At 45.6% G+C, this 20,121-nt stretch overlaps 1 protein-coding gene across 3 annotated transcripts in view; it reads left to right on the top strand.

Annotated features, from left to right (window-relative positions):
- The first annotated feature begins 11,832 nt into the window (after positions 1 to 11,832).
- Positions 11,833 to 20,121, top strand: part of MUC1 (mucin 1, cell surface associated) — a 39,862-nt gene continuing 31,573 nt past the window's right edge. For all 3 annotated transcript variants that reach the window (XM_030187606.1, XM_030187605.1, XM_030187604.1), the window contains exon 1: positions 11,833 to 12,007. In XM_030187606.1, the coding sequence (XP_030043466.1) occupies positions 11,959 to 12,007 (49 nt within the window). In that variant the 5' untranslated portion in view covers positions 11,833 to 11,958. The remainder of the gene's footprint in view (positions 12,008 to 20,121) is intronic.

Below are 20,121 nucleotides of genomic sequence, written 5' to 3'. Positions count from 1 at the left end.
TACGTCCCTCCCTCCAAATCTCACCAGAAACCCACTGTACCCACATATAGGTGCCCCCTGGTGTACAGTTGGAGGTAGTGAGTTTTGGAGGGCTTAGCAGATGAGCTAAGGGAGCAACAGTGAGATATGAAGTCCACAGCAGTGCCCCCTAGGGTGACCCATTGCTCTCCTGGGATGTCTGCTGGCCTCTCCTACATCCCAATGGCTTGATTTTGTGTGTTTCAATTTGTGCAAATTTTGTTTTCCAGAAAATGACCTAAAAGGATAAAAGCACAAAACCTTATTCGAAATGGTATTTTTTGGGGGAAAAAAAGAGTTTTCATTTTTTCAAAAATTTGTATATTTCCTATTTGGATTTGGTACGTTTAGTGCAAAATGTCAAAAGTCCGACTTAGATGCACCATCGAAAATGTCCCTCTATGTAACGTTGTAAGTCTAAGTGCTTAGAAAATGAGTCCTTATATCGACCATCTGTCCTTTATCCAGGGCACGTTACATTCAGGTAGACTAGATGAGCCTGAATGTAACCACCCGTGGAGCTGGTGGTGGGAGGCAGGGCTGGTGGTTGGGAGGCAGGGCTAGTGCTGGGCAGACTTCTACAGTCTGTGCCCTGAAAATGACATATACAAATCAAGGTAAGGTATACACAAAAAGTAGCACATATGAGTTTATCTTGTTGGGCAGACTGGATGGACCATGCAGGTCTTTTTCTGTCATCATCTACTATGTAGATATTTTCCTGTCCCAGACAGCTTGGAATATAAGCTTGTACCTGAGGAATTGAAGAATTAAAGGCTCCTTTTACAATGCAACGCTATGGATTAGAGGCACAGTGAATGCGAGGAAGCCCATTCAATTCCCATGGGTTTCTTCGCATTCAATGCACGCTAATTAGTAGCGGTGCTTTGTGACTTGCTACATATCACAAGGACTTTCAATGGGTCTGAACTGTGGCTGTCCCGGTTCTCAGCTCTAACCATTAGGCTTCTCCTCCACTCTGGTATCGGCAAACTTAAGTACATTAAGTATTGCCACACTGGGACAGACCAAAGGTCCATCAAGCCCAGCATCCTGTTTCCAACAGTGGCCAATCCAGGTCACAAGTACCCGGCAAGATCCCAAAAAAGTACAAAACATTTCATACTGCTTATCCCAGAAATAGCGGCTTTTCCCCAAGTCCATTTAATAATGGTCTATGGACTTTTCCTTTAGGAAGCCGTCCAAACCTTTTTAAAACTCCGCTAAGCTAACCGCCTTTACCACATTTTCTGGCAACGAATTCCAGAGTTTAATTACACGTTGAGTGAAGAAAAACTTTCTCTGATTCGTTTTAAATTTACTACATTGTAGCTTCATGGCATGCCCCCTAGTCCTAGTATTTTTGGAAAGTGTAAACAGACGCTTCAAATCTACCCGTTCAACACTCATTATTTTATAGACCTCTATCATATCTCCTCTCAGCAGTCTCTTCTCCAAGCTGAAGAGCCCTAGCTGTTTCAGCCTTTTCTCATTTGTGTTAAATTTTGTAAAATGTTGGCTCCTTTGCGCCTGAGTATAACATAAAAATTCAATGCTTCCTGGCAACAGTCAGTCCAAGGGAAGATGGGTCAAGAAACTTAAAAGATTTCTTCCATTCCATTAATGAAGAAGTTCCAGTCCACATTAGGGAATTTAAAACCAAAAACAGAATTTAAATTTGACATAAGTTGTTTAATTTCCCATGACAATAAACCTTCTGCTGCTGAAAGCCCTGGACACACTGAGGGGCTGATTTCGAAAGACCACATCAGAGTCTTGCCCTGATGGCTTAGTGCAGCACTTTGTAAGGCAAGTCTAAAACAAAAGTTTTGTCACTAATGCAGTAAACAAATTACATGCAAATAAGACCTGTGCTATCCAGGGATAACAAACTGTGTCTGAGTAGAAATCTGTATGGGCAGAGATCTGCGCATGGCTGGAATGCTATTCTGTGTGTGAATATTTGCGATTCCGGCACAGGCGTAGATCTGTGGTCATGCATTTTTCTGCAAAGCACTAGCTGCCCTTAGCACAAAACCAGCATGACCCCACCTGTCTTTCTTTTTTTTAATCCTTGTTCTTCATGGACGCCACAAAAACTGTTGCTCACAGGAGACAGAAGAACGGACATTAAATCCTCAGACACAGCTCTCTGTTAAAGCCTCTGTGGTGCTCAGCTTTGAATTCTATTTGCCACATCACTATGCTTTTAAATATGCTGTGTGGACACGGCGCAAACACCCCTGTCTGCACTGTGCCCCTAAAAGCCCAGGCACACTTCATTGTACCAGCTGCTGAGCCACAGAGACCCCATCTCTCACCTTATCATCCTTCCAGATCAGCTCTTAACTTTAGATTGTAAGCTCTTTGAGCAGGGACTGTCTTTCTTCTATGTTTGTGCAGCGCTGCGTATGCCTTGTAGCGCTATAGAAATGCTAAATAGTAGTAGTAGTAGTAGGCTGAGGGACAGGGGGGCGAACGATGCCCATAAGAGAGAGGTCTGGAGACATGCAGGGGCAGATGCTAGGAAGGATCTAGTGAGGACAGGAGGCATGAAGAGACCCCTACCAATGAATCTGGCGGGGAGGGGGGGTGGGCACTGCTCCATGGAAAGCCTTTGAATAAAGGCTTAGAGAGAGGCCCAGGGAGCTGTTATGGAAACCAGTGTCCTAGCAACAGCCCAGAATACCATCCACAATGCACCCACCAAGCAAACCCCTGACCCATTGAAGGGCTGCCAGCCCAGATTCAACTGCCCCCCCCCCCAAAGGAAGAGGCGAGAGCGCTGGATATCCACTCATACACCCCTACCCCAGCCCTATCCCCCAGGAAAGAGGAGAAAGGGTTCAATCAAGATCCACTTCCCAATCCTACCCCATCCCCACGGAAAAGGGGGAAGTGTCTAGGATTCACTCCCTCCCATCCCCCAGTGCCAGGGATGCAGCCCCCACCCCATCTCCAATCCTCTGGGAAATAAGCAAAGTGTACAGGGAAGAAAGCAGAGTGCTCAGGGTACACCTACCCCCACCAAGCCTCAGGGGAGAGAGAAAAGTACACAGGGTGAAGCCCCACCTCACCTCCAATCCTCAGGGATGGGGGGAATGAGCAACGTGTACAGGATGCACCCCTACCCCACCCCAGGGAACAGAGCAGAGAGATCAGGGTGCACCCCCATCCCCACCTCACCTCCAAGCCTCAGGGAAGAGAGCAAAGTACACAAGATGTACCCTTACCCCCACCCCACCTAAGGGAAGAGAGCAGAGGGCTCAGGGTGCACCCCCCCCCCTCCAATCCTCAGGGCAGAGTGTCCAGGGTGCATTCCCCACCCCGACCTCCAACCCCCAAGGAAGAGTGGAAATGCTCAACATCCATCCCCCATTTTCTAGGGAAGGGGCAAAAGTACTTAAGATCCCACCCCCGCATCCACCAGGGTTGAGAGAGAAAAACGCTCTGCACTCCCCAGGACCCCCCCTCCCACCCCATCTCCCGTGGAGGAAGAGAGAATGCTAAAGAGAATCCAGACCCTGGGGGATTAGTATAAAGGGAACACACACACACATTAAAGTTTCCCCGCAGACTTCAAGAAAGCAGGCGCACTAATTGCAAGGAAGTTTCGCTCACCTGCAGGTTCATCATGCGGACGGCAGGACCGGGACTTGGGACTCCAGTCCAGTCCTGGCTGCCGCTGCTGTTCCCAGACTGGCCAGGGCGAGTAGCCGCCTCCGGACCCGCCTCCCACCATAACAATAGACATCAGGCACGGGGGGGGGGGGGGCGTCTTAAAAGGGCAACGAGAGGGGCAGGGATGTAGTCGGGGGGGGGGGGGGTGTCACGTCCTCCCCAAACCCCTTAAATAGCCACTTGACACAAGAACAAGTGCTCTCCTTCCCCGGGCTACTTGGGGATCATTGGGTCCCTCCGAGCACCCCAAAACCACAGCTAGGGAATCTCTGCTACCTGCTGTTCAAATGCAATTATCGCAGAGAGAGAGAGGACAAGTGCACCCCTGGAGCTGCTTCTTCAGGGCTGAGACTCATCCTGGAGGTACCCGGAGCCCTCAAAGGCCCCAAGGGAGGCGCAAAATGTCCAACTTTTCCTCTGGTCCAGTGCTTTGGCCACCTGAAGCCGCAGTTTGTAGCCTGAAGTTGGCTTTCTGCTACCTTCTCTCTTCCTTGCGACAGCTCTGGCTCTCTCTCTGTCTCTCACTCACTCTGTCTCCCCCCCCCCCCAATCTAGTGATCTGTAGAGGGTCGTTAGGGGAAGTTTCTCATCTTTCCAAATCCCTTTCAATCTCTTTCCCACATGCCCCACCTGCCTTTTCTTATTCCTTCAGAGCTTGGGATGGTCTCATCAACCTAATGATCTGGTTAATTTCAGGGGGAGAGACAACTCCCAGCCCGATTGTATAAACTCACAAAAGTGTCATAAAAAAGAAACAAACAAGAATTCAAAACAAACGAAAACAAAAAAATCAACAAGTTAAAAAATGCAAGAACTTTGTAACATTGTGTTGTATTTCTTCTTAAATGCATGTCCCTGCCCATAGGAGTATTTATTCTGTGTTTATCCATACTTTTAACATTTTCACTCACAGTAAAACTTAAATAACTTTCACTCTTTAAAGAGAGGGGGAGATTAGACTGCAGGGTGAGGGGTCAGTTACAAAGCACAACCCTAAAATTCAAAGGTGGGGGAAGGTGATGCACACAGAGTTCCAGGTTCGTAAGAACATAAGAACAGCCATACTGGGTCAGAGCAATGGTCCATCTAGCCCAATGTCCTGTTTCCAACAGTGGCCAGTCCAGGTCACAAGAGCCTGGCAAATTCCCAGAACAGTGAAACAGATTTTATGCTGCTTATCCTAGAAATAAGCAGTGGATTTTCCCAAGTCCATCTTACTAATGGCTTATGGACTTTTCCTTTAGGAAGTTATCCAAACCTTTTTTTAAACCCTGCTAAGCTAACTGCTTTTACCACATTCTCTGGCAATCATAGTAACATAGTAGATGACGGCAGAAAAAGACCTGCATGGTCCATCCAGTCTGCCCAAGACAAACTCGTATGTGTATACCTTACCTTGAATTGAATTTGTACCTGTCCTTTCAGGGCACAGACCATATAAGTCTGCCCAGCAGTATTTCCCGCCTCCCATCACCGGCTCTGGTACAGACCGTATAAGTCTGCCCTCCCCTATCCTTGCTTCCCAACCACCACCCCCTCTTCCCCCCACCTGCTCCAGAGTTTAATTACAGGTTGAGTGGAGAAATATTTTCTCTGATTTGTTTTAAATTTACTAATTAACAGTTTCATTGCTGTTCACTGGACACCACATATCAAATTCTCTTATTTTGTTAAAAATGATTCTGCAGATTGCTGGTGGAAGCAGACCTGGCTGTTTTCTGCTCAGTATACTGCAGCTGGTATGTGTTCCCCTGCTGACCAGCAGATGGCAGCACAGGCTTGACATTTGACTACACACCCTGGCTGAGGACCCTGCTACTGCTGTGGACACTGTGGGGGGTCAGTTCTCAAAGATCAACCTGATCTGTGTCTGACATTCCGGACATTTGGAATGAAGGTGTCCAGGATGGACCTGCACATGCTGGATCTCCATAGTGATTATGAATATCCTGAAAACTCAACAGGAAGGGGGGGGGGGGGTCTCCCAGGACAGGTCTGGGAATCTCTGAAGGCACCATGGGATGAGAGTACAAGGGGTGGACTTGAGTTACATCAGAGAATATGTCTGCATGGGAAGAGCAGGGATGTAGGGAGTGTGGGAACCAGGATACCACATTCATTGTTGGGCAGACTGGATGGACCGTTCAGGTCATTATCTGCCGTCATCTACTATGTTAAGACCCTGGCAGTGAATAAGTGACAAAGATGCACTGAAAAGGGAAATGGGACTTGATATACCGCCTTTCTGATGTTTTTTGCAACTACATTCAAAGCGGTTTACATATATTCAGGTACTTATTTTGTACCAGGGGCAATGGAGGGTTAAGTGACTTGCCCAGAGTCACAAGGAGCTGCAGTGGGAATCAAACTCAGTTCCCCAGGATCAAAGTCCACTGCACTAACCACTAGGCTACTCCTCCTGCGGTAGTGTAGACGCGTGTTTTGGACCTCCGCAGATCCGTTTTTCAGCTTTTAAGTTTCAACATTTTTTATTGATGATTCAACATTTTGAACAGAATCAATAAAGTCAAACACTTTGTGATCGTAATAACCTGTCATAGTTGTATACATACATCTTAACTGCATCATCAATATTTTATATCATTTTCTCCCCCTCTACCCACCCCCTCTTAGCATCTTCACCTTGGTGTTCAACAGTTTTTTACTGATGACAATGCAAGACAAAATCTACATTCTACACATTACCAACACAATCCTATATAAATACATAGGTAGAACAATTTACTACTTATAGTCATCAAGCTTTTATCCTAATAATCCCCCCTTCCCACTCTGCTATATTCGCCTGTTAGCCTTTTATATTTGAATCTTTTATATTTAAACGTTTTTCAGCTTTTAAAATTGTTGACTGAAAATGGACGTGCAGCAAATTGAAAATTGACGCGCGTCCATTTTGGGTCTGAGACCTTACTGCCAGCCATTGACTTAGCGGTAAGGTCTCACGCGTTAACCGGGTGGCAATGGTCCTACATGTGTCAAATGCCTTTTAGCGCCACGTGGCAGAAAATAAAAATTATTTTATGCGCGTCAAAAATGAAATTACCGCCCGGACCACGAAGTACCCGTCTGGTAACTCAGAATTGGCGCACGTTGGCCCCTCATTTTGTAGTGACTCATTTTTAATGTTTTGCCCCGCTATTACCCCTCTTTGGATTTTTTTCTGTGGACACCCCGTGGATGGCTCTTACTGTCTTCTGTGTACAGCTGGCCTGACATTGAAAGGGAGTTACATGGTGGTCACCAGGAAGCTATTGCACGACAGACGTTCAAATACTTGAAAGGTATTAATCCGCAAACAAACCTTTTCCGGAGACGTGAAGGCAGTAGAACCAGAGGGCATGAATTGAGGTTGAAGGGGGGCAGACTCAGGACTAGTGTCAGGAAGTATTTTTTCACGGAGAGGGTGGTGGATATGTGGAATGCCTTCCCGCGGGAGGTGGTGGAGATGAAAACGGTAATGGAATTCAAACATGCATGGGATAAACACAAAGGAATCCTGCTTAGAAGGAATGGTTCCGCGGAATCTTAGCGGAGATTAGGTCGCGACACCAGTAATTGGGAAGCAAAACCGGCACTGGGCAGACTTCTACGGTCTATGCCCTGATCGTGACTGAATAGATAGGGATGGGCTGGGATGTAAATTTTAAGGGGCTTTGATGTTAGCTTCAGAACTTAGTACAAGAACAGTGCTGGGCAGACTTCTATGGTCTGTGCCCTGAGAAAGGCAAGGACAGATCAAACTCAGGTATACATATAAAGTATCACATACCATGTAAATGAGTTTATCTTGTTAAGCAGACTGGATGGACCTGCCGTCATTTATTATGTTACTATGTTAACAACGACCCTGTCAATTTTTACAAGTTACACCAAACAGGGGTAGAGGATGGCCAATGGACACTCTAACACAGGAAATGGCGCTTACAAGACACTTTATTCACCGCTTTGACAGAAGGACTCGACACGGGGAACGTTGTGTGTTTGGACTTTCTCCCAAACTGAGTTCTGTTTGAACATCATTGTGACCCCTGAAGCAGGCATTTGATTATGCCGAAACACAGACCGTGTGGGGTCCTTCTGTCAAAGCGGTGAATAAAGCGTCTTTTAAGCACCATTTCCTGTAGTGGAGTGTCTGTTGGCCATCCTCTACTCCTGTTTGGTGGTACTTTCTACTTGGAGGTTCTTCCTGTTTGCTGTTCCCGATTTTTAGAAGATAAACAGAGAGTATCAGATGGGTTGAATTGCTAAATGGACCCATGCTAGCAGTGTAATTGTGTGCTAGCTTAGGGGAGGAGCAAATTTAGCAGCTCAACAGACATCAGACATTACCACATGTTTAAATAAAGTTCAGGTATTCAGCACAGGAAATGCACGAATATTCAAAAACATCAGTGAGAATGCTTAAACACTAGCCGAATAATGGTCTGAGTATGGCCTCTGTTCACACAGCTCCAGTCCAGCCCTGGTGTTTTCTGCATAGTGCAGAAAATGGCCAGACGGCCGGGACTGAGGTATCTGAGTAGCAGGTGCTGCTCTCTGGGTATCGGGCCAATAATTTCTAGGTTTAGTTTAGACCTGCTGGATACGACTGGTGTGATCACCAGTCAGTTCATAGGAAGCAGAGAGTAGGATTGCGTGGCCAGTATTCTCAGTGGAGGAGGGTAGTTAGTGGGGTCCCGCAGGGGTCTGTGCTGGGTCCGTTGCTTTTTAATGTATTTATAAATGACCTAGAGATGGGAATAACTAGTGAGGTAATTAAATTCACCGATGACACAAAATTATTCAGGGTCGTCAAGTCGCAGGAGGAATGTGAACGATTACAGGAGGACCTTGCGAGACTGGGAGATTGGGCGTGCAAGTGGCAGATGAAGTTCAATGTTGACAAGTGCAAAGTGATGCATGTGGGTAAGAGGAACCCGAATTATAGCTACGTCTTGCAAGGTTCCGCGTTAGGAGTTACGGATCAAGAAAGGGATCTGGGTGTCGTCGTCGATGATACGCTGAAACCTTCTGCTCAGTGTGCTGCTGCGGCTAGGAAAGCGAATAGAATGTTGGGTGTTATTAGGAAGGGTATGGAGTCCAGGTGTGCGGATGTTATAATGCCGTTGTATCGCTCCATGGTGCGACCGCACCTGGAGTATTGTGTTCAGTACTGGTCTCCGTATCTCAAAAAAGATATAGTAGAATTGGAAAAGGTACAGCGAAGGGCGACGAAAATGATAGTGGGGATGGGACGACTTTCCTATGAAGAGAGGCTGAGAAGGCTAGGGCTTTTCAGCTTGGAGAAGAGACGGCTGAGGGGAGATATGATAGAAGTGTATAAAATAATGAGTGGAATGGATCGGGTGGATGTGAAGCGACTGTTCACGCTATCCAAAAATACTAGGACTAGAGGGCATGAGTTGAAGCTACAGTGTGGTAAATTTAAAACGAATCAGAGAAAATTTTTCTTCACCCAACGTGTAATTAGACTCTGGAATTCGTTGCCGGAGAACGTGATACGGGCGGTTAGCTTGACGGAGTTTAAAAAGGGGTTAGATAGATTCCTAAAGGACAAGTCCATAGACCGCTATTAAATGGACTTGGAAAAATTCCGCATTTTTAGGTATAACTTGTCTGGAATGTTTTTACATTTGGGGAGCGTGCCAGGTGCCCTTGACCTGGATTGGCCACTGTCGGTGACAGGATGCTGGGCTAGATGGACCTTTGGTCTTTCCCAGTATGGCACTACTTATGTACTTATGTACCTTTTTGAAGGAATTCACTCAGGGCGGTGTACAGAAAGAATAAATCAAACATGAGCAACAGACATTTACAGCAGTAAAAATATTCGAACAACAATACAAGTATGGCATGGTAATGCTGTGGATAGTAACCCTGAATATTCAGATTAAATTTATTGTTTATTTATTGGGATTTATTAACCACCTTTATGAAAGGGAAAGGATTTGCTATACTGTCTTTCTATGCTACAGTCAAAGCGGTTTTCATATATTATAAACAGGTATTTCTCTGTCCCTAGAGAGCTCACAATTTAAGGGGTCCCTCAGTAATGAGAGCTGCTCTGGGGTCCCTCAGTAACGAGAGCTGCTCTGGGGTCCCTCAGTAACAGGAGCAGCTTTGGGGTCCCCCAGTAACGAGAGCTGCTCTGGGGTCCCTCAGTAACAGGAGCAGCTTTGGGGTCCCCCAGTAACGAGAGCTGCTCTGGGGTCCCTCAGTAACAGGAGCAGCTTTGGGGTCCCCCAGTAACGAGAGCTGCTCTGGGGTCCCTCAGTAACAGGAGCAGCTTTGGGGTCCCCCAGTATTGAGAGCTGCTCTGGGGTCCTTCAGTAACAGGAGCAGCTTTGGGGTCCCTTGGTTCCAGGGTTCTGCTGTCTCAGGATTTGGGAAGGGTGAAAGTTAGTACTAGATTCAGGTTGATAAAAGGGTCAGCATTAGTGAACACAGGATGGATACAGATCTTTTCAGATAGCAAAACTCCACTGTAAATTTCAGTTACGACAGTAGAGGGTAGACTAAGTATAGAAAAGGAGGGACAGCTCCTGAAGAACTGAGAGGAAGAGATGCCTGTGTTCCTGCCTCAGTACAGGGAAAGTTTATCACCTGAACCTGGAAAAGCTCCAAATTGCCCTGGAATCCAGGAGGCCAGAACCTCATTGCTCATACTGGCTCCCAGGGTGTGTCTGGGGCCCGGTGTCCTGCCCCTCTTCCTACTGTAATTTGGAAGGAATGAGGGGGCACAGGATATGCCAACAGGTTACACAATTAGTGGAGCAGAGTCAGATGTGTTTCCATCCAGTAGTGAGGAAGAGGAGGGTTTGTTTACAGCTACTCCGCCCTGGAGCTCTTTTCTGATCCCCTGAGCACCCCTGGAACAGCTGTGGGTCCCCCCAGCACCCAAAGCCTCTCCCACGGTCCACCCAATCTGCCCAACAGATAAACTCACGTGTCATTTTTTGTGTATACCTTACCTTGATTTGTACCTGTCTTTTTCAGGGCACAGACTGTATAAGTCTGCCCAGCACTATCCCCGCCTCCCAACCACCAGCCCCCACCTCCGGCTCTGGCACAGACCGTATAAGTCTGCCCAGCACTATCCCCGCCTCCCAACCACCAGCCCCGCCTCAGACCGTATAAGTCTGCCCAGCACTATCCCCACCTCCCACAACCGGCTAAGCTTCTGGGGATCCCTTCCTTCTGAGGAGGAGTCCCTCCCTTTGACCCCGACTGGTGAACTGGGATGGGATGACTGACAGAAAGAGGGCTCCTCCACCCCATACCCCATTTACACCTCAGTCCCCTTGTCCTGCTCTTGGCACTGCAGGCAATGAAAGGTTTTCAGGGCTTTTTTGAGGGGGTACTTGGGGGTACTAAGTCCCACCACCTTTTCCATTGTCTGCTAAAAGTGACCCATGGTCCCTGAGTTTTAATGAAAGAGCTCATGCTCTACACACCAATTCTGCCTTGTCATAGATTCTATGCCTGGCTACTATGGGGTGGGTCTCTCAATGATCACCCCATTCCTGAAGGGTGGCCTGGCATTTGAGTACCGGCACCTTTTCCATTGTCTGCTAAAACTGACCCATGGTCTCCAAGTTTTAATGGAAGAGCTCAGGTTCTACACACCAATTCTGTGACTGGTTGCAGGGGGCCTGGCTACTGTGGGGTGGGTCTCCCAGTGATCACCCCATTCCTGAAGGGTGGCCTGGCATTTGAGAACCAGCATCTTTTTCTGCTAGAAACCCCCCCCCCCCCCCCCCCCCCCCCCGCACTGCCTAGGTCTCATTACTATTAATGACATTATGCTAATGAGGAAACCAGAGACACAGGAGAAATGTTCATCACTTATTTGTGTGAAAAATGTAAAAAATGTGCAGCTGAGCAAACTTGCCCACAGGCCAGGGAACGGGTGTTAATTTTGCAGACCTCAATTGCATTTGCTTAACAATGGCCTTTAATGTCCTGAAGAAACACATTAACAGGCCATTTCACTACAGCCCTTTTCTCTGGAGGGAGGGGGGAGGAGGAGAGAGGAGGAGGAGGAGGGGGCCACTGGGTGTGTCCTGGGCTCTACCTGCTCTGTTCTCTCAGGTGCTCTGGCATAAAGCGGGAGGCAGAGCTGGAAACCAAACCTCCACCTACTGCAGTTTGCTGGGCAGAGCCAGAGAAGCAGTGTTCCAGGGAAGCCTAAACAGCAGGACTCAGGAGCGAAAGCCATTTCAGGGAGCCACAGACACGATGAGAGCCCAGGGCCTGAGCATAGCCCTCCTGCTGCTTCTGCTGGGAGGTGAGTGGGGTGGGGTCCAGATGGGATTTCATTCTCCAGTTATGCTGTTCACTATTACCCTTCCCCCAATTACACATAACCAACTTCTACCCTCAGGAGACTGGGGGCTAAGTGAGGACAGGAAGAGGAGATGTTACCCCAGGTTTACAGCAGAGGGGGATACAAAACTGGGGGAAGGGGGACCTCCGGTAAAGGGGGTGATTTAAATTTCTTAGGGATATGAGGGGCTTTCTGACAGCTGTGCTTGGCCAGATCTGAGTAAGGGGGTAGTGAACAGGAGAGGAGAGGATATGGTGAAAACTTTAAGGGGATTTTTCCTCACTCTCCTGATCCCCAATCCCCCTTCCCTCCTTCCTTGGATCCCTGATTCCAGCTGTCCTTTCTCCCACCCCTTCCCTCTGCCTGTCCTGTTCCTCTTGCCTGATATCCCTTCTCCATGGCCCTCTTTCCCTGACCTCTTCCAACACTGATCATTAAGATCTCCCCCACCCACCACCTACCACTACTACTACTACTACTATTTAGCATTTCTATAGCGCTACAAGGCGTACGCAGCGCTGCACAAACATAGAAGAAAGACAGTCCCTACTCAAAGAGCTTACAATCTAATAGACAAAAAATAAAGTAAGCAAATCAAATCAATTAATGTGTACGGGAAGGAGGAGAGGAGGGTAGGTGGAGGTGAGTGGTTACAAGTGGTTACGAGTCAAAAGCAATGTTAACTGGACAGGCAAGAAATGACTTTATTTTTAGAAAGGAAAATACAAGCATGCCTAATTTAGCATACAAATATACACAAATGAATGCAAAAGTGTCTCATCATTGGGGAACATTTGCCACTGAATTTTGCCCTGGAGCTGCTTCAGGGCACTGGGGATTGGGATTGGGTTTGGTGATTTGGAAATAAAGTTAGTCCACTTTTAAAGGGAATAAATAGAAAAAAAACAAAACAGAGAAAAGAAAATAAGATGATACCTTTTTTTTGATTAGCTTTCAAAGGTAACCCTTCTTCAGATCAGAAATAAGCAAATGTTGACAAATTATCAGAATATATAAGTGAAACACTACAGCATTCCAATGACAGTCTCACAGGAAGAGGGTAGGGTGAGTTAGGTAAGAAACAGGGAGAGATGGGTGACAAAAGCGTTATAGTGGGTTAGAAAGCCCATATCTTTAAGTCCTGGCTGGTGACTGTCAAAATATTTCTTCATTTTGACTTCAAAGGTTTTACGCTCCTGGGTTGTCTTAACATTTCCTTTTAGTATTCTCACCATGGAAATCATTGATGCAGTGCCCAGATTTGGAAGAATTTTGTTCTCTGCTCCTGAACCCCCCTCTTCCCTGTCTCCTTCCCTCCTACCCTGCTCTTTTCTGGTTGGGGGTATTGAATTGCTCTTTGTCTTATCTGAAAGGGCGGGAATGGGGGGAGGGGGAGGCCTGGGATCTGTAATCTAAGCTGGTTTAACCACTAAGCACATTAGGTACCTGATGGGGGGGGGGGGGGGGAGTCCCTAAGAACCTCCTTGGGGAACATGGTTAAGTTTGTGGTTTGGGTTATGGGGTGGGAGGTGGAGGGTAGGGGTTGGTTGTTGTGTAACAGTTGCTCTCTTGTTTATTTCTGTTGACTGAATGGGATGTTGGTTATAAACCTGCTATGAGTGGGAAAGCGCGGGGTACAAATATAATAAAAATAAAATATTTAATAAAATTGTTTGAAACTAAAAAGACAGTTCCAGGTTTGACACTCCCAGCTGCGTCTCGGTGAAATCTGTATAATAACAGATGTAGAATCATTATATATTTAGAGCAATAAAGGGTATGTTTAGGGTGTTCCAGGAACACATCCATTATACATACAGCTCTTAAAGTTCTGTCTAAATGATTTTTTATAAATTCAGGGGCATTGTAAGTCCAGTGGGGAAGGCAAGGTTCCGGGATGGGGCTGCAAATACATATGAGGGTCGATATTCAGTGTGGTTTCAGTGGGTAGGAAGGGTTCCTTCCTGCTTCAACCTTGCTGAGCTGGCAGGCTGCCAATGTGAATTGGGGGTTACAGAGGATGGGCAGACTGGATGGGTCATATGGCCTTTATCTGCCCTCATGTTTCTACGAACTGCTGAATGTTGGCTCTTACCGCAGTGGGATTGTCTGGGCAGTGACAGAGTGGCCCGAGGTACAGTTATGCCAGTCCTGGAAGTTACATGGGGTGCGGTCCCAGAAGTTATGTGGACACAAACAATGTTTGATGCTGGCGCCCGCTCACCTAACTGGACAGTTCGGTGTGAAGGTGGATAATGGTCTTACCCAAACAATTTCTGGGTATCACCGCAGACGTAACCTGGGTTTGAATATCGGAGGCAATTTTAGATAAATAGTGCCTGCCGCTAGACTACTACTACTCATCATTTCTCTAGCGCTACCAGACATATGCAGCACTGTACACTGGACATGAAGAGACAGTCCCTGCTCGACAGAGCTTACAATCTAAGGATTACAGCAGGCGTACGCTGCCCTCAAGATGCTTTTTTAAATATAAGATATTGCATGGACTGGTGCCAAAGTATTTATACTAAGCTAAAAGTCCACCTTTTTGATGCTGCTTTTAACTCCTAACCCTTATTCACTTGTTCAGAACCCTTATTTTATCATCCTCACTTTAATATTCCCTTATCTCTAGTTTGTCCTGTTTGTCTGGCCTAATTAGATTGTAAGCTCTGTCGAGCAGGGACTGTCTCTTCATGTTCAAGTGTACAGCGCTGCGTACGTCTAGTAGTGCTTTAGAAATAAGTAGTAGTAGTAGTATACTCCCATCCCCAATTTGCCATCTCTTTACCAGGCAGAAGGCTAATTGTCCAACTGTGTTTTCCTTTTCCTCACCAAGAGGAAGGAAAAGACTAAAAATGTTTGAAAGGCCACTGGCGTTTCAAGCCACCATTCGTTGGAAAGAGTTTGCTGGGACGTTTCAGTTATCTTATTTTTATCTGTCATTTAGGAAGAATATTAAGAATCTGCTCTTTCAGAAATTTGTACTACAAAAAGATTTTTAACCTTAATTTTAATTGTAATGTCACTTTTTTAAAACTGTCCTCCCAGAGGATTGTTCTGGCTCTTGATGGTATAGTTACCCACTTTGATCTGCAAGGTGTAAGCGGGATACAAGACCAGATGTTATGTTGAAACCTAACAGCAAATGTATTTCCAGAATAAAACCCACATTTCATCTTCAAGCTGCATCAGGGGTAGACCGTAGACTATAAAAATAAACATTGAAATATATTATCACTTTGTCAGGTGTTAACTCTGTTGTCTTTAAGGCAGATCAGCTAGAAAGACTGTTAACAGATAGGGAAGCTGAGAATTGCGATCATAGGTGAATAAATGATGCAACGCCTTGCTTTAGTCCAACTAGTTTCTGACTTATGTCTTCATTTACTTTGTACGATTATTTCCTGGTATGAGCCTATCTTCCTGCTGTAATTGATTTCCTGATGAAGTGCTTCTTGTACTTGTAAAAAATTATAAATAAATTAAAAAAAAAAACATATGCAAAACCATCATTACAATAAAAATGTCACAATAAAAATACATTAAAATAGAGCAGGTAAAATTATATCTATGGACATAAATCTTTCTGTTTATGTGTTAGTATAAGTGTTATTTGTCTGACCCCCCCCCCCTCCCCCCCGAGAACAAACCACAACCCTGTTATTCTGAAAATCAATTTGCTCCTACATTTCACTTGCTCTTCCTGCACCGCCCAGCCTCTGGCTAGATAGATTAACTGTACAGGCACCGAAATTCATCCCCTATTATGGAACCCAATATTTAAAATGATTTCTCCAGATAATTCCCTGTCTGTGCGATATCACAGACTACCTCGTGCTATTCAGATGGAGGGTACAGTTCTCACATTATCTGTGTTTTATTTAACCGCCGTGACCAACGTTTTTAAAAGACGCTGGTGGTGGAGGCAGAATTTTGACTCCATAGACTATACATTTCTTTTGGATGCAGAAACAGTGGGTATTAACCAGGCACCCGAAGGAAATGTTGCTATTAATTGGGTTTCTGCCAGGTATTTGTATCCTGGATTGGCCACTGTTGGAAACAGGATACTGGGCTAGAAGGACCATTGGTCTGACATAGTATGGCTATTCTTATGTTCTTAAGTTCTTAATGTATAATCGATATTTGATGATTATACGTGTTAGCGTTTACATATATCTAAATATTCAGCAACACTCGCTGTATGTATAATAAACAATAATTGGATAGGAAGTAATTCAGCCAGGAGAATAATTTTGAGCTCATATATATATGTCTCTTGCCAAGGAGTTGAGGGTCATAAGTACATAAGTATTGCCATACTGGGAAAGACCAGAGGTCCATCAAACCCAGCATCCTGTTTCCAACAGTGGCCAATCCAGGTCACAAATACCTGGCAAGATCCCAAAAAAGTACAAAACATTTTATACTGCTTATCCCAGAAATAGTGGATTTTCCCCAAGTCCATTTGATAACGGTCTATGGACTTTTCCTTTAGGAAGCCGTCCAAACCATTTAGTAAACTCTGCTAAGCTAACCACCCCTTCAACATTCTCTGGCAACAAATTCCAGAGCCCAATTACACATTGAGTGAAGAAATATTTTCTCCGATTCGTTTTAAATTTACTACATTGTAGCTTCATTGAATGCCCCCTAGTCTTAGTATTTTTGGAAAGCGTAAACGGACGCTTCACATCTACCCGTTCAACTCCACTCATCATTTTATAGACCTCTATCATATCTCCCCTCAGCTGCCTTTTCTCCAAGCTGAAGAGCCCTAGCCGCTTTAGCCTTTCCTCATAGGGAAGTCGTCCCATCCCCTTTATCATTTCCGTTGCCCTTCTCTGCACCTTTTCTAATTCCACTATATCTTTTTTGAGATGCGGCGACCAGAATTGAACACAATATTTGAGGTGTGGTCGCACCATGGAGCGATACAAAGGCATTATAACATCCTCATTTTTGTTTTCCATTCCTTTCCTAATAATACCTAATATTCTATTTGCTTTCTTAGCCGCAGCAGCACACTGAGCAGAAGGTTTCAACGTATCATCAACAACACCTAGATCCCTTTCTTGGTCCGTGACTCCTAACGTGGAACCTTGCATGACGTAGCTATAATTTGGGTTCCTCTTTCCCACATTCATCACTTTGCACTTGCTCACATTAAACGTCATCTGCCATTTAGACGCCCACAATCCTCCCGCGATTTAACGACTTTGAATAACTTTGTATCATCAGCAAATTTAATTACCTCACTAGTTACTCCCATCTCTAGGTCATTTATAAATATGTTAAAAAACAGCGGTCCCAGCACAGACCCCTAGGGAACCCCACTAACTACCCTTCTCCATTGAGAATACTGACCATTTAACCCTACTCTCTGTTTTCTATCTTTTAACCAGTTTTTAATCCACATTAGAACACTACCTCCTATCCCATGACTCTCCAATTTCCTCTGGAGTCTTTCATGAGGTACTTTGTCAAACACCTTTTGAAAATCTAGATACACAATATCAACCGGCTCACCTTTATCCACATGTATGAATTATATATCTATTTTCTCTAAGTTGTATTATATTTTCTGCTCTTGAAATATAACAACATTCTCATTCCGGAAATGGTGATCACCATTACGGCATATTGTAAGCCACATTGAGCCTGCAAAGAGGTGGGAAAATGTGAGATACAAATGTAGCAAATAAATAAATAAAATGTTTGCTCAACCCTTCAAAGAAATGTAGTAGATTAGTGAGGCAAGATTTCCCTTCACTAAATCCATGTTGACTTTGTCTCATTAATCCATGCTTTTGAGTATGCTCTGTAATTTTGTTCTTAATAATAGTCTCTACCATTCTGCCCGGAATCGACGTCAGACTCACCGGTCTATAATTTCCCAGATCTCTTCTGGAACCTTTTTTAAAAATCGGCGTTACATTGGCCACCCTCCAGTCTTCCAGTACCACGCTCGATTTTAAGGATAAATTACATATTACTAACAATAGCTCCGCAAGCTCATTTTTCAGTTCTATCAGTAGTCTGGGATGAATACCATCCGGTCCCGGAGATTTGCTACTCTTCAGTTTGTAGAACTGCCCCATTACATCCTCCAGGTTTACAGAGAATTCATTAAGTTTCTCCGACTCGTCAACTTTGAATACCATTTCCGGCACCGGTATCCCACCCAAATCTTCCTCAGTGAAGACCGAAGCAAAGGAGAAATTAGACCTTACCTGCTAATTTGCTTTCCTTTAATCCCTCAGGACCGGCCCAGGATTGGACTGATGGGTTGTGCTCGCCTTCCAGCAGGTGGAGACTGAGAAAAAAACCTGTGACTCTAGAGAGCCAATAAGAGCCCTGGTCATGTGACCCTAGCCTCAGTATTTGAACAACAAAGCAGAAAGAAGAAGAAAGACCCAACGCTCTGTGCCCCGAGGAATTCAAGCAGCCAGAAAGCACCACTGAAAACGTGCTTCAACGGCTCACCGGCAACTCTCACCAGAGCAGCGGTATGGCCTTTTCAACGGCTCACCGGCAACTCACACCAGAGCAGCGGTATGGCCTTTTCGAATACATATGCATAGGCAAAGTATTTACAGATTTATACACATCTTTAAGTGATAATTTGGAAAACAGCTTATGCATTTCTAGTATGCGATAACTGGCAAAACAGCTATGTAAAGAATTGAACATCTGAACACAGGAACTTTTAACATAGACAGAAAGAAAGAACACGGGAGGGGCCTGGGCCAGTCCTGAGGGATTAAAGGAAAGCAAATTAGCAGGTAAGGTCTAATTTCTCCTTCCTTAGCATCCCTCCGGATCGGCCCAGGATTGGACTGATGGGACGTAACAAAGCAGTAGTCCTACAGGTGGGACCCCAGCAAGCCCGCAGTGAGTACCCGCGATGCAAAGACCGCCTCCTGCCGACAATGAACATCAAGTCTGTAATGTTTAGAAAAAGAATGGAGAGAGGACTAAGTCGCCGCCTTACAAATCTCCGCAGGAGGCACCAAGGAACACTCCGCACACGACGCTGCCTGCGCTCTAGTAGAATGAGCTTTAACAGCCTCCGGGACTGCCTTGCCTGCCAAGAGGTAGGCTGAAGCTATCATCTCTTTAATCCACCTAGATAACGTGGGCTTAGAAGCTGACAAACCCTTACGGTGACCAACAACAAGAAAAAGACGATCTGAGCGGCGAAAATCCTCAGTGACTACGAGATATCGTTTAAGCACTCTCTTACCATCCAAAGTACGCAATTTCTTCTGCTTGTGCGTACCTGAGACCGATCCCAGAACAGGAAGAAAAACCAACTGGGACAGATGAAAACGAGAGAGTACCTTAGGCAAAAAAGAAGGAACTGGACGAAGGACCACTCGTTCTTTAGAAAACTCTAGAAATGAAAACCTGCAGGAAAAAGCTTGCAACTCCGAAACTCTCCTAGCGGATGCAATAGCCACCAAAAACACTGTCTTTAGGGTCAAGTCCTTCAGAGAACAAGTTTGCAATGGTTCAAACGGAGGCCACGTGAGAGCCGAAAACACCAGATTAAGGTCCCAAGATGGAAAGATCGATCTGACCGGTAGCCGAAGAAGGCTAACTCCTTTTAAGAAACGGGCGACCTCGGGAAGACTAGCTACCGACTTACCCCGAATCCGACCTCTGAAACAGGACAAAGCTGCCATCTGCACTTTAATTGAAGAAAGAGACAGTCCTTTATCAAATCCTCGCTGCAGAAAATCTAACATCTGAGCCACGGAAGCTCGAAAAGGAGCAATCCCAGCATCTGCACACCAAGCCTCAAAAAATTCTCCAGGTGCGAATGTAGCTGAGAGAGGCAGAGCGATGACGAGACCGAAGCATGGTGGAAATCAGCGAAGCTGAAAAACCCCTCTTAGCTAAACGGGCTCATTCAAGAGCCAAGCCGTAAGACAAAATCGAGCCGGGTCTGAATGTGAAACCGGCCCCTGAATCAGCAAGGACTTGTGTACCGGAGGTCGAAGAGGAGACATCACCTTCAGGCGCTGAAGATCCACGTACCAAGAGCATCGAGGCTCATCTGGGAC

The sequence above is a fragment of the Microcaecilia unicolor genome, chromosome 14 (assembly GCF_901765095.1).
Source record: "Microcaecilia unicolor chromosome 14, aMicUni1.1, whole genome shotgun sequence".
NCBI lineage: Eukaryota > Metazoa > Chordata > Amphibia > Gymnophiona > Siphonopidae > Microcaecilia > Microcaecilia unicolor.
Note: the sequence above shows the minus strand (reverse complement) of the source record. Positions and strands in the feature narration are given on the sequence as shown.